Raw genomic sequence first — 14,740 nt, 5'->3', positions numbered from 1 at the left:
TTATGGCTTAACTGCTGTAATTTCTCAATACGCAATATTTTGAAGAAAATTTTTACTGAATATTGTACATTTATAGCAATTGACCTAATACAGATTGAAAAATTACTGTAATTGCTTGTTGTTTAGGAAATCCAGACCTTTGGGAATTGGGCTAAGCCCCTATTCTGAAGACGGCTTTAGATGTTATACATCAAAAGTGCTTTTGCATAATCAGTTCTCTTTTACCGGTTCTCAACAGATTTGAACCGATTGATAAATCACTCTAAAGATCTCCCAAAATAGTTTAGAGGAGTTACATAATTATTTTCTTAAAAAAAATACTTATCGGTTATGGATCGGTTCATAACCGATTCATAACCAATTAGAATCGGTTCAGTTTTATCAGGAGTTCCAAGATTTTTCCATCGAGCAACATGAAACATGATATTATTTGGATGAGAATACGCTCTTTAGAGCCCTTTTAATCTTTGACCTTGAAAAAACCGTTATTAGGAATGACCGTTATTACCCAGCAAAAATAGCTGAAAAAGGAAGCGTTTTCAGCATATTTTTCTTAAGTCGATCAGCAAAGATATGTTGATCGGTCAGCAGTTATCGTTCGAAAAGTGCTAACCAAATATAAGGAAATGGCACTACTTTGCGAGTAGCATTTTAAGGCTAGCGGAATTTAGCTGAAAATACATATGTATTCAGCTGAATTGAAATCGGTTAGCATTTGGTACTCGCTGAGTAGTAAGTGATGCCAGATCCACCGCCCCTTCCGCCATTTTGGAGCACCCCCAAATTTTGTTTTCTAAATAACCTCAGCCCCTGTGGCATGGATCAGTCTGAAATTTTAGTATGTTACAGTTGGACCTGAGAGATTTCGATTAAAAAAAAATGAAGCCTTCCTGTACAGCGCTATATTGGGTCAAAAATTGTATTGTATAGTGCTGCCACACCTTTTCAATTCAGTGAAAATTGATTGAAATTTTACATCATACTTTTTCAAACTGAAATCAGATGTGGCTGTTTCTGTCAAATTAAAATTAATATTGAAATTTCAATTTTCATTAGACGGAAAAAGACAGTTACATTTGATTTCAGTTCGAAAGAGTAAGAGGTAACATTTCAATCGATTTATTAAATTCACTCAATTGAAAAGGCTGCTAGCACCATTACAATGAACATATCTCCCATTGAAGGTTCGATTAACCAAAAATTGATTTTCGTAACTTCAAAGTCGAATATCTTGGAACTTCCAATTTCAATTTTAATGAAAGTTTAATATGTTGTAGCTGAGATCGAGATCTTTCTGGCGATAGCTTGCATCCGCCCTTATTCCAAACCACTGTATCCGGACCCTACCCCTTATACGGGCTTCAGGCCTAAGGCTTATCCATCTGGCTTAAGTTCTCTAATTCCTTATCAGGCACAATATTTTAGGAAATTGTTGTTTAGGATTGGATATTAATGACAAATGTTCCATTAGATTTTAAAAAATCAATAAAATTATTTGTTATTTAGATTTTTGAGACCTTCGGGAACTGGGCTAAACCTCCAGTTTGAAGCTGGTATTACTATAACGAAATTGACCGGAATATATCCCGAATGTTTATTAACCGATTCCAAAAAACTTTTTTTTTTCTTTTTTGGCCTTCCCCACTCGGACTATTTAAAATTGAAATTAACCAGTGATAAGGCAGGAGAAGCTTTATGGTAGCTGAGATTCTTTACAGGCAACCTTAGAGAGCTTGTCACTCGGGGTGCTTGCACCTCGGAATACTTAAAATTCAATTGACACTTGAATTTTGGTGGTGAAAAATCGTGTCGCGTAAACTGTTCTTGTCGGTCGAAAAGGATAAAACTGGCTCGACGGGATTTCTTACCCCCAAAATTTAACTCACAATCGAATTTTCAAGCATTCCGAGCTGCAAACACTTCGAGTTGGTCTGTAAAGAATCTCAGCTACTATAAGCTTATCTGGGCTTATCACTGGTTTTCGCTTTATGGATTAAGAAGGGAAGGCCAGATCGACGAAGTCTTACAATTATTATCTCTGAAACTTTGACCTCTAAGGTCTAAGACCTCTACCGGAAACCTAAGGAACTTTGCACCCCTGATTTTTGTAAGTTTTTCTTTAATTCTAACCTAATTCACCCTCAGAGTGCAAAGTCTCCCGCATCTACGGTACATCCATAATTATGGAATTAATGTAGGATTAAGACCTGAAGTTTATCTTACTTCATTTAACTTTTATAATTTCAAAATAGAAGGGGCTTTTTGGAAACATTTTGATTTTCGATGATAAAATGATAGGAATTAATCTTTTAGACATTTAAAATCCAATTCTTGTGCTCGTTAATGAATGATTAGATACATTTGAGGACATAGCGAAACCTCTACTCTAAAGATTATCTTAAGTTGTGTCCTTAAGACAAAATGGAATAAGGGGAAGATCAACAGAAGCTTTCGATGGTAGTCCTTAACCGTTTGACCTCAACGTCCAGAATCTTATAATTAAGAGCGATCAAATTTAAAAGTGTTGCTTTTATATAAACATGAAATTAGACATGTGAAAAAGTTTAGGGATTTATCAATTTATTATTTTTTGTGATTATTTTTCAGAAAGGAGTTAGAAAAAATCATTTTTACTGACTGTAGAACGAAACGTAAATTTAGACGGCCGTAGGAAAAAAAAAGTTTTTGGGACACCTGTGCCCCTATAATCCTTAAAGGATTAACTGATGATGACTTGATAACCGTAAAACGAAATTTTATTATTCGATCTCAGTTTTCCGTTTGAACGAATCACTTTGACTTTGTATTTTGTTTATTTTATATTTTGATCTCGTTTTTACTGCTCAATTCTTTCATTCCCATCCCCCAAAATTCCCACTTTCCACCCTCCGGGGACCATGCCTCCACGTTTCAAACGATTTCTAAGAAAAAATGCTACGCTATTTGTCCGTTCGTCCGTTTGTGCATTTGTCTGTTGCCAGCTCTAGAGGCAAAATGGTAAGAGATATAGCAACTTGGGCCCTTCGGGGCATCCCCATAAATCGACCTAATGATCGTTAACATGCCTCTCATTTATGCTCCAGACCTCTCCTTCCCTTCCAAAACCATGTTTTTTGGGATTTCTCGAAAACGCATTCCTTATACGAAAATCCCATTGAATCATTCATATTAAGGGTTTTTCAAGGTCAAATGTTAAAGAGGCTCTAAAGAGCGAATTTTTCAACCGAATGGTATCATGTTTGGGATCGTTGGAAAGGTCTTGGAATTTCTGACAAAACTGAACCGATTCCTAATCGATTCATAACCGATAACTAATTTTTATTAGAAAATCAATTGTAGACTTAGCCATCTGGCTTAACGCCTCTAATTTCTAATTAGGCGCGATTTTTAGAAAATCGTTGTTTATGGCGCTGACGGCGCTGACACACCTTTTTAATTGAGTGAATTTCAATTTTAATTGAGTGAGAAATTGAAATTTCGATTTCAATTTCAATTTTCATTTGACAGAAAGAGACACCTATATCTGATTTTACTTTGAAAGAGTAAGAGGTAAAATTTCAATCGGTAGAAATTCAATCAATTGAAAAGGTGTGCCAGCGCCATTAGGATTAGATTATAAGGGCAAACGATTCATTAGATTTTGAAAAATCAGTAAAATTGCTTGTTATTTAGATTTTTGAAACTTTCGGGAACTGGGCTAAACCTCTAGTCGGAAGCCGATATTACACTAAAGCTATTTTGCACGATTTTATGAGCAATTACATCTGTTCAATAAATCGGCTATGAACCGGTAAGCGGTTAATAATACGGAAGTATTTTTGAGGTATAGCACCTCTTAAGTCACGAGTTCGAGCATTCCGTAAAACTTGGAAGCATTGCCATCCCTTTGTTTTCCTCAAAGCTGATTTCGAAAACTAAGAGATTTTAGAGACTTTTGGTGAATTAAATTTACCTTGTGGTTCCTTATCTTAAGTGCATTTCCAAGTCTAAAAGATAAAGGGTAACATTTTGTAACTTATCTTCGATTACTATCTTCATCAATCGATTTTGGCTGGGAAAGTGGAATTCTTTGTTCGGAGATGGAAAGACTTAGATGCTTGATTTACGTGAATCCTTAAAAAACTTTCTTTCTTTGTTATTAATATTTGTTAGATTTTTTTAAAATTAAATTTGGCAATTTGTTGCTGGAATTCTAGAAGTGACAAAAACCCGTTGATATCTAACTACATATAAGGTCGATGACTCAAAGAGCGTCGCTTTAGTTGTGAAATTTTCTAAACGCATTTCATTCTTTTTTTTCTGGCTTTTGTTGTTGCCTTTGGGTGTCTCTTCTTCCTGCTTTGATGTATGAGTAGTTTCTGCATCAGGACGATATAGAGAAAAGACCCCCAGAAGTGGCTGCTTCTTTCTCTCTACCATCCCTTTGTCTCCGTCGTCGTTACATTGACTGAGGCCTATATATGTAATCTTGCATGAGTTGCAGAGTATGTAATACGAAGGGTGAGATTTTTGAGGGATAGAGAAGGGTATATATATGTGGAAGTTAACGAAGGGGGATGCTCGAAGGGTAGCTGAAATTTGTTGTTACACCATTTCATCCATCGTCTATCGAAACGTTCGGGATGGTGTATGTTTTAAAATTTCTGTTTAGTTCTATTGGGAAGACTTTGTTGGACGCGCGAATTTAAAAAGAAGTGTCTGTTTGACTGTTTAATTTTTTGGTGTCTTTCTTGTAATTTTACTTTCTTCTGGGTAATGTTTAACAACAGTTGGTGTTTTCTAACCGTCGTTGTTTTTTTTCCATTCCATGAGGTTAGGGAGAAAGAGAGAGGGTGTGCAATTGATGTTTGGTTGACGCAGAGTTAAATGGGAGGGTTCCAAATGGAAAATATCCGCGAGTTTGGAAAAGGAAAATATAGTGATTGTTGTAGTTTTTGGTTTTGCGAGAGTTATATTTTGGCAAAAATGTAACCATTGCCATTGATCCATGGAGAGTTGCTGTGGAAGAATGGAGATGAAATTGACAAGGTATTATTTTGCATTTGTTAGTTTTTTTTATTGAAATTTACTTTGAATGATTTGGATGGCTATAGGAAAGGGGGAAAAAAAGGGCAAGGTAATAAGAGACAAATGGCGCCTTTTTCCCAAGTCGCGGACCCTGCTCTCTCAAATATACTTTTGTATATTCTGTTTTTGTGGTGTTATATCAAAAAGCCCATCATGAATATTGTGTGTGGTACCGATGAAAATGGGTATATATGGATGATTTTTGTGTATATGCGTTTCTCTGGGGTCTTTTTTTTTCTTCCAGTTTCTTTGGACTTGTGTGGTTAAATGGGCAAAAGAACAAGAGAGAGAGAGAGAGATAGAGTAAAAGAGAGTGAGATAGAAGAAGAGTAAATGCATTTTTAGTATACAGAATTTTTATTTTTCGGGACAAAGGGGGAATAATGTGCAGTGTTGAAGAGGCGAACAGCAACAGTAGAAACGGTGAGGGTTGCTCATCCGGTTTCATAATTGCTGCTTTGTCGAATATCTCTCCTCGTCAGTTCTACTCGCTTTTAGTAGACCATTTTTGCTTCTCTCTCTGGGATGCAAGAGCAAACTGGATGAGATAGGGAAGAATTTTTATTCCACATTGTGACAATGTATTTGTGCATAAAATTTTTCAATTGAATAAGGGAGAGCTGGGATGTTTGAAACAAGGATTTTTTTTCTTGTACATTTTCAAGTTACACAATCACTGTAGCTAATGGTCAAACTCTGTCTTATGACTGAAACATAGGGTCAAATGCCCTTTAATTGGCTATGCCTTTAGTTGCTGACCAGATCGCTGAAATAACTGTTTCAACCAGGGGGGTGACATTAGCTCGGAAAAATGCGACCACTTTTAGTGTAAACTTTTTCCTGTTTTCGTACACATTTCACGAGATATCTCCAAAAATACGTAGGTTACTAATCTGGGGTTTTCGGTTGCCTTTTCGTTATTAAATTGACTTTTATTTTGTATTAGTATTATTTGCTAATTTATTCTACAATGACAGAAAACAGCTAATAAACTCAAAAGTTTTTTCGGCACGCTAGAAAGAAATGGGAAACATAAGAAACGTCATGCCCCCGGTTTCAACATAAATTACACTGAGAAAAAAACGGGGGTGCTATTAACTTTTTTTCCTCATAACTTTAACACTTTTTAGGTTTACACCTTTTTAAAGGTAAACTTAACATGAAAAAGGTTAACTCTAACCCCTAAAACACTTAAAAAGTATAATATTGACACCGATTTCGGATCAATACTGCAGGGTAAAATAAACATTTCCGGAATGTTATTTTAACTTTTTCGGATTTCTTTCTGTGTAAGAATTCTATTCTTCTAGGATGGTATGAAATAAGCATAGGAGGAAATGGGGCACTTTTCAATTGGGACAGCTTTGAAATTTCGTTTTTTCTCCTATTTTTAAATGATTCGAATTTTATGATACAATTAGGCTCAATTCCATTTAAATATAGGGGAAAAATTTGATTTTTAAAGCTACACTCTTAGTAAAATTTAGTCCCAACTATCTCATATAACAGTTATGGAAACTATAAAATATAGTAAGCATAGACCCATCCATATCGACGGCTCCATTCCATACTATTCTAAGTCGACTTAAAATTATATTACTCTGACAGATATGTTGTTCCTGGGACCGAGATCTACAACTGGTGAAAATTTAGTGGTCATCCGGCGTTCGGGTAACGAGATATTCAACTTTTTCGAAAAAAATTACACAGGCAGCATAGGAAATCGACAACTTCAAATGGCTCTCCTGAAATGTTGTCATTCTGAGATAGAATAGTATGGAATGGAACCGTCGATATATTTAGCTAGGGTAACTAAATGAAATAGTTGACCAATATTTGTTACAGTATCTTTTTCATTTAGTTATCACAAATAAATTAGATTAGTAACGGCTACTATAACATATTACTTATGATATAGTTATGTTATAGTTATAGTTATAGTTAGTATGATATAGTTATTACTAGCTGTAATAACTATATCATATTAGTTGTGGTTACTATATAGCTCGAAAAGGCTTCAACACATAAGTAAAAAAAACACTCTTTATTATTGAAAAGTTTGTCAGAACTTTATGAAAATATAGGCTTATTTATTTGCATTAGTTGTGAGAACTAAAACGAATCAGTGATCAATATTAATTGGGATATCGATTTCATTTAATTAACACAAGCAAATATAATTATATGAAACCAATATGAAATAATTGCCGCAACTTATCCACGGAAATATTGCTTTATGTTCTCACTACTAATAAATATATTATGAGTAAAATGTTTTAAGATTATAAGAACTATTTTAAATAGATTTCATAATAATCACCCGATCAACTAATTTTTATTAGTAATGATGTCTAATCATTTCTAAGAGTGTACTCCTAATCCAAAGGTACCCCATTTCCTCCAAGCTTATTCGACGCCACAACCAATCTTTTGAGTAGCTTTTCAAATTTAATGGATCATTTGCCCTGAATATCCAATTTTTCAAATAATCTTTACTGATAAGGTACTAGGGAACTGAGTCATAGGCAGCCAGGGGGAAGCTTTCAGGCTTTGCACGCTTTGCACACATTCTGGTGTTGAACACTTCATATTTTTCCCATATTCCTTTAATGAATTTGATCTATCTTAAGGCGTCTACACATTGGGCACAATTTTCGTCAAAAATTGCTTTTTGAAGAAAATTTCCTGCAGTGCTATAGGTGGAAACGTCAAAATTCTGTCAAAAATGCAATTTTTGAAGAAATTTGCTTCCAATGTGTAGAGTCCATTATAGACAATTTACCGCTCTACAACTTTACTAACGTTATTTTGCTCAAATTCAAAAGGAAATGTGATTTCCGAACAATTTTCTAAAAGATTATTTTGTGAAAATTCTCAAAACAGCTGGGGCAAATTTTGAAAGGCATGGGGTATTTTTTGCCATTTTCTTTCGCTTTGTTACGAGTTCTCGTGAATGAATGAAATATCTAATTTAAATATTTTGATAGGAAATTTCTCTTCCAGATTTTTTTTTATCTAAAGGTGTCTACACATTGGGAGCAATTTTCGTCAAAAATTGCGTTTTTGACAGAAATTTGACGTTTCCCCCTACAACGCTGCTGGGAATTTCGTTCAAAAAAGCAATTTTTGACAAAAATTGCTCCCAATGTGTAGAGGCCATAAACGAGAAATGTTCTTTTCAAGTTATTTTCCAAACGCTGTTTTTAGCAAGAATCTCTTCGCCGATTTAGAAATGGCAGAAGGGCGAATTGGACCGAACGAAGTTTGCCGAGAGTAAATGTCACATAGCAAAACAGAGAAAAAAGGGTGATGGAGAGTGTTTTGCGTTTATGGAACTCCAGAGAAATTTAGGCCTTAAAAACACATTTGTGATGTTGAGAATTCTTCCAAAAATCCTTTAATCTCTTCCTGTTGGAATTGGGCTGCTTCAGAAAAAGTCTGCAGTCTAATCAAAACCAGTGACTGGATGTGTCTTTTCGCCATGTGAAATGTTGATATTTTGATTTAAATACAAAATTTGTATAATTTCACGAATTTGATTCAAGATAACTGAATGGCGACTCACAATTTCAGCTCTAAATCGAATTTGCATGCACTCCGAGTTAGCTAACGTTAAGAATCTCACCTACATAAGCCGGTTAGGATTATCTGTCCCTTTTAATCTCACAAATCATTCTTAATCACGGTTTTTCAAGGTCAAAAGTTAAAAAGTCCCTATTAGAGCGCACTTATTAAGCGAATGGGATCATGTTTGGGCTCGTTGGAAAGGTCTTGGAATTTGCTATAAAACTGAACCGGTTCTAATCGGTTCTGAACCGGTTCGTAGCCGATAACTAATTTTTATTTGAAAATCAATTCTATTACTTTTAGACTTATTCTGGGGATCTATTGAGTGATGAATCGGTTCAAATCGGTTGAGAACCGGTAAACGGTAAATGATGCAAAAATACTTTTCAGGTATAGCATCTAAGTCACGAGTTCATGTATCTCAGAATTCCCCTCTCTTCCCTATAGGACATTTCTCTCAGTCTCTCTTTCGCTCTCTCGTTTCTTTCCTCCTGGTTAAGTCGGTTAAGTTTTCTGACTGTCGCGCGGTTTTTCTTTCACAAAAGAAAGAAACGACCCTTCCTTGGACTTGTGTCTTGTGTGTGTGTGTGACTTTTCCTTTCTGATTAAACTAGATATGCACGCGGTGTGTTATAATATTGAGAGAAATAATAACGTAACTTTTTTTTTCATCTTTCTCTTTGGCAAAAAGAGCCCAGAGAGAGATGGGTTTTGGGTTGTATTTTGTGAATGTATGTGTGCGCGCAATGCCGGCAAAATGTTGAATGGGGGGCACAAACCGGCGACTTGAAGGGGGCGCTCAGAAAAAAAAAAACAGAGGCATATACAATCATTAACATTTTTTCCTTGTCTCTCTTTACAAAAAACAAGAAGAGTCTCTTGGTGAATAAAAATGTGTTTTAGTGTAGAATTTTTTGATGTACAATTTTCTGTTATATATATGTTGCTTGTGTACATTTTTTTTGCAGGAATGTTGGCTGGTGGTTGATTCTCTGTGGAGACAAAACAAGCTGAAAGAGAGAGAGGGGGAGAGAGCAAGAGAGAGAGAGAGGAACGGAGGCGCGACACGGAGAAGCACATGTAATGCAATTGAGTGATCATCAACTGTGTTGTGTGCTTAGAGGTATTTTCTCGTCAATTGCATTCTCACCAGGGCAATCCGCCATTTTGGGCCAAGAGGACGAAGAGACCAAGTTGCTGAAATAGCTCACGCTTCTTTGGTGTACTCTCTTCTTTGGGGTCCTCTCTTGATTATTTTATTTTGGATGGATTGCTGAGGCTAAAAGAGGGAGAGAGAGTGAGAGAGAGAGAGAGAGAGGAGTGTTCAGCGTGATAAAAAAAATTAGAGGGAAGAAGGGGTTTGTTGTTGTTGTTGTTGGCTGAACTGTAACAGACTGAAGGAGTTGGTGCTTTAAAAAAAGGAAGAAAGGAAGGAAGGAAGAAGTTATTGGGTAAAAGATGTCCAAATATATGACTCACCACAATCCTCCAAATCAAACTGGTGGTAAATTCAGTGAATATCGACCAAATGAGGATGATGGTGACGATCAGTTAGATATGAATATTGAAAAGATTGTTGCCATATCATCATCATCGTCTGTTATTCCCACCGCCATTTCAGCAGCAACATCCAATTCTGCCTCAACATGCGCCGGCAGTACAAAGTCTATCAAGACATCAAATACGGGGACAAATCAACTCCGGATCAGTTCACATTTACTGGACCATGGCTATGGATCCACCCTCCAGCCACCGCCATTTATGCGGGGCAAAACAGATCAATATATCACGAATTATTACAGGGTAAGTTATTCCTTTATGGACACAAAGTTACCCAAGACCAATTTTTTTTTCTGAAAACGAGAACTCTTAAGGAGGAATAACAAGAATTAAAAAAAAGTTCACAAAATAATGTACTAATGATTGCCTGGTGGTTTCTGCCTCCTGATTTTTTTTGTCTCTCTTTTGTGGTTTTGTCTTGCAGCAAACGAAGCGTCGTCATACCACATCGGCGCCCGGTCCACCGTCGAAACAGGCGAAAACAGATAAATTGTGTGATCCGAAGAAACGATACTCGGAAGGCGCATGGTTAGTGAGAATGTTTCTTTCTTTCAATGTCATTCGAATGCCATGTTATATTGGGGTTGTTGCAAAAGTTTTGCGTACTTTTTGATTTTATCACTGTTTTCTTTTCAAAATGAGAAAATGTAGGTTAGGGTGGAATAACCGGCTATCGCCATGTTTAGGAAAAAATTAAATTCATTTAATCATAACTTTTGAATACTTGTTACAAGATAAGTCAAATTTGACACAAAGTTACTTAGATGTATTGGCTCTAGATACGTGAAAGCAATAATCCTAGAACATAACGCTGGACTACTTAAAAAACTGATTTTTATTAATAATGCAAAAATAACCATTTCGTCGCCACTTTTTACCACTTTTCGCCAGTTTTGTAAAATTTGTAACCACTTCTCGCCACCCACTTGAAAAGAACCACACTCGGTTATTTTAGGCAATGCTATGAAAAGAATACATTCACCATTTCTCTTTCCTTGTGATCACTTTATTATTACTCTCTTTAAATGATTTTTCTTCACTTTTATTTGAGAAATCAAATTATGGGGCTTTTGCAGAAAGTAAACAATGCAGATTTGACAACTGAGAATGTACGAAGTGAAGTTAGCGTCGCCTATTGAAAAGATATGGCGACAGGTGGTAAAATCAATTCCAGAATATTACCACTTCTCGCCATGCCTCATTTTTATACAAAAATAATATAAAATGAAATATTAATTGACTAAATACAAATTTTATGTATTCCACAAGTGCAATTAAATATTCAATAGACAAATTATTTACCCAAATAGGTATTTTTGGCCTGATGAAAATTTGACGACACTTAGTACATTTGGTAAGAGATGTTGGATTCGATGCACTTGCTTAAAATATTGCTCTAAAAAGTGATCAAAATCGTGAATCCAAAACGAATAATTATTATTTTTCGATTCTATGCGTAGAAGCAGAAACAATACAAAAAATTGCGACTCATTTATTTCATAAATTGCGAAAAATAGCGATTTCAATGTAAGTGGCGAGAAATGGGGCACTGGCGAGAACTGGTGATTCCACCCTAGTCTAAAAGAAATTGTTGTTTCCATGGGTACCCAGTGTCCCAAAGGAGACGAAAGAGTTAAGAAAATGAAAGAAATAGTGGCAAGCAGGTTTCTTACGGGCTCTTTACAGTCGATTTCAACCGAATTGTAAAATAAGTCACTCACAATGATTTAATGGTGCTGCATTTTTTTAGTACTGTTCTCATGTGCTTCTGCTTTATCGACTTTTCTCTGTGTTGGTTCTTGTCACGACTGTTTTGTAGTTGCGGAACGCGACGAGGACTGGAGAAAACAATCGTAACAAGAAGTAACACAAAGAAAAGTTCATAACGTAGTAACACATGAGAACAGACATGTACTAAATAAAAAAATATTCAGAAAAATGATGCTATTCCATTGAGAAATGAAAAGGGCAAATTTTTCTCTTGAACATTTTTTTAGTACATGGATATTCTCATGTGGTCCTGCGTTGTCGACTTTTCTTTCTGTTGATTCCTGTCACGACTGTTTTCTCACCACAAAACAGTTGTGACATGAATCAACACAAAGAAAATACGCAGAAATACATCAGAAGAGCCATGTACTAAAACAATATGTAACCGTGCTATATCACACTAGGATTTTTCAATTTGTAAATTCAAATTAATTTTCAGATGAATTATTCCTATGCGTTATGTTGCATTAAAAATCATTTGAATGATTTTTAAATTGATGAAATTTAAAAAACATTCAATTTAAATTTCAACAAAATTTAAATTTAAATTTGAATGATTTTTAAATTTTAGTAAATAGAGTTGAAACAACTCTTCGTGCGAATTGAATTAATTCGTCGGATATCGATGTAATAATTACTCTTTATCAATGTAAAATTTCATCTCGACTGAAGTATATGCTTAAGAGTTTTCCTTTTAAGAATATATTTCAGTCAAGAAGATTTTCGTGTGACAAAGTTCATATGGAACATCAACTAGAAATATGCCTATAGGCATATTTCTATTAATTCAACTCGCACGAAGAGTTGTTCCAACTCTATTTACTAAATTTAACAAAGAAAAAGAGTAACAATTACATCGATATTCGTAGAATTAATTCAACTCTGCCATAGAGTTGTTTTAACTTTTTAGAATTTTTCTTAGTGTAGAAATAATTTAACAGAATTTACGAAATATTACTGAAATGTTCGCTAATACAGCATCTTTTACAAAAACTGTTTTTGTTTTTGTATGAGAAGGGAAAGTTTTGGTGAAAATTAAGGTCATATGAAGGTCAAACATTTTTTTTTTGTGGAGAATGTAATAACAACAGATTTATTTCGTTTAAGATTTAACCATTTAAAAGACCAACATTCATATTTATAATGTTTTCTTAAATTTTGGATCTGAGTTAGAAAATTTATCATGAATACGAAGAATTTTAAATACTTTTTTTTAGCAGCTTGGCTTAATTCGAGGTAAAACGAAGAATTTTGAAAAAATCGTAATTTGAATTATTGGTAGAATTCTATCCAAAAAGAGATGGAAAAAGCATCCCATGATTTGCGAAATGCTCGAACTGACTGATTAGACTCAGGCTAATCCTCGAGAATATTTAATTTATAAAATTTGGCAGTAAAGGATACCCCCCAAATGCTCAAATTTGAGGAACTCTACTGTATGTTGGTTTCAGAACTGAGGTTAGTAGCCTCAATTGTAAGAACAACAACAAAAATCTAAATTGTCAAATGTTTTCAAGGTCAAGATTTCATATTGTGATACGTTTGTGGGACTTAAAATGCCTTAGCTAAGATCCAGTATTTTAAGATTTTCCACACTTAACGAAATGCCACTTTTGAAAGACATTTGACAGATTTGACGTTTTGATCTCGAATTTTTGTTTTCAGAATGCCAAATTCGCGAAAGTTTCTTGAATTAAGTGTTCATCTTAATTTCAGAATTCTGCATATTGTTTTATAAATCGTGATACTATTTATTAAACCGCGATGAAATTTAAATTTTCTGCAAAGTATTTTAAATAAAACAATAAATGATGCAAATGATGACTTATGGGAGGGTCCCCGAAAATGTAATGCTGTTATCTCGAATTGCATGATATTTATGCAACTGAGCCAAAAACTAAATACAAGATAAAAAAAATGAACATTCAGAAAAAGACCACGAAAAGATAAAAGAATTGAACAAAAAAAATCCCCAAAGGAAGCGCAAGAATTTTTGCAGCAACCAAAGATGAATAGTCTTTTGACGTTGAGACCAAAATGTCCTGTTTTTTTTTTTTTAGCTCACCGGTGTGTCGGTATGACACGTCACTGGGATTGCTCACGAGAAAATTTATGGAACTCCTGCAAACGTCTGCTGATGGTGTTGTGGACTTGAATGTTGCCTCGGACAAGTTAAAAGTGCAAAAGCGTCGAATTTATGACATAACGAATGTCCTCGAGGGTATTGGGATACTGGAGAAGAAGTCAAAGAACAACATTCAGTGGAAATGTGGTTCAGCTGGGGCAGAGATGAATAGGGATGTGAAGAGGGAAAGTGACTATCTTGAGCAGAAGGAGAATCGTTTGGACAATTTAATTGCTCAAATGCGCGAGGAGTTCAATACGCAATTCGAGAAGAATCGACATGGGTATATAACACGACAAGATCTCGCCTCAATAGACATGTTCAAAGATCAATCTGTTATAGTTATCAAAGGACCACAGGATGCCAAATTAGTGGTATGTACTCCATTTTTTTTGTGATAAATCATCCATTTTATCTCTTGCAATTTAGTTATTCTCATTATTTGCATAAAACTTTGCTCAGTATCTGAAATTGATGTTGCTTTTTAGAAATAAAAAAACAAAAAATTCCTGCAGCAGCACCTCAGAAATTCAATAACACAAAAATCAGTGAAACGGAAATTTTTTCCACTGACTCACTTAAATTTAAATTTTTCTATTGAATCACAAATTCGTCCAGTATTTTATTTCTGACTTGTGTGAACGTTCATTT

At 34.9% G+C, this 14,740-nt stretch overlaps 1 protein-coding gene across 2 annotated transcripts in view; it reads left to right on the top strand.

Annotated features, from left to right (window-relative positions):
• LOC129797944 (transcription factor E2F3) overlaps window positions 1–14,740 on the top strand; it is a 36,379-nt gene that overhangs the window by 3,977 nt on the left and 17,662 nt on the right. For both annotated transcript variants that reach the window (XM_055840830.1, XM_055840831.1), the window contains exons 2-4: window positions 9,603–10,437; window positions 10,619–10,722; window positions 14,025–14,463. In XM_055840830.1, the coding sequence (XP_055696805.1) occupies window positions 10,093–10,437; window positions 10,619–10,722; window positions 14,025–14,463 (888 nt within the window). In that variant the 5' untranslated portion in view covers window positions 9,603–10,092. The remainder of the gene's footprint in view (window positions 1–9,602; window positions 10,438–10,618; window positions 10,723–14,024; window positions 14,464–14,740) is intronic.

Source organism: Phlebotomus papatasi, chromosome 1 (genome assembly GCF_024763615.1).
Source record: "Phlebotomus papatasi isolate M1 chromosome 1, Ppap_2.1, whole genome shotgun sequence".
Taxonomy (NCBI): domain Eukaryota; kingdom Metazoa; phylum Arthropoda; class Insecta; order Diptera; family Psychodidae; genus Phlebotomus; species Phlebotomus papatasi.
The sequence above is the reverse complement of the archived record's forward strand: the minus strand, read 5'-3'. Positions and strand labels throughout refer to the sequence as shown.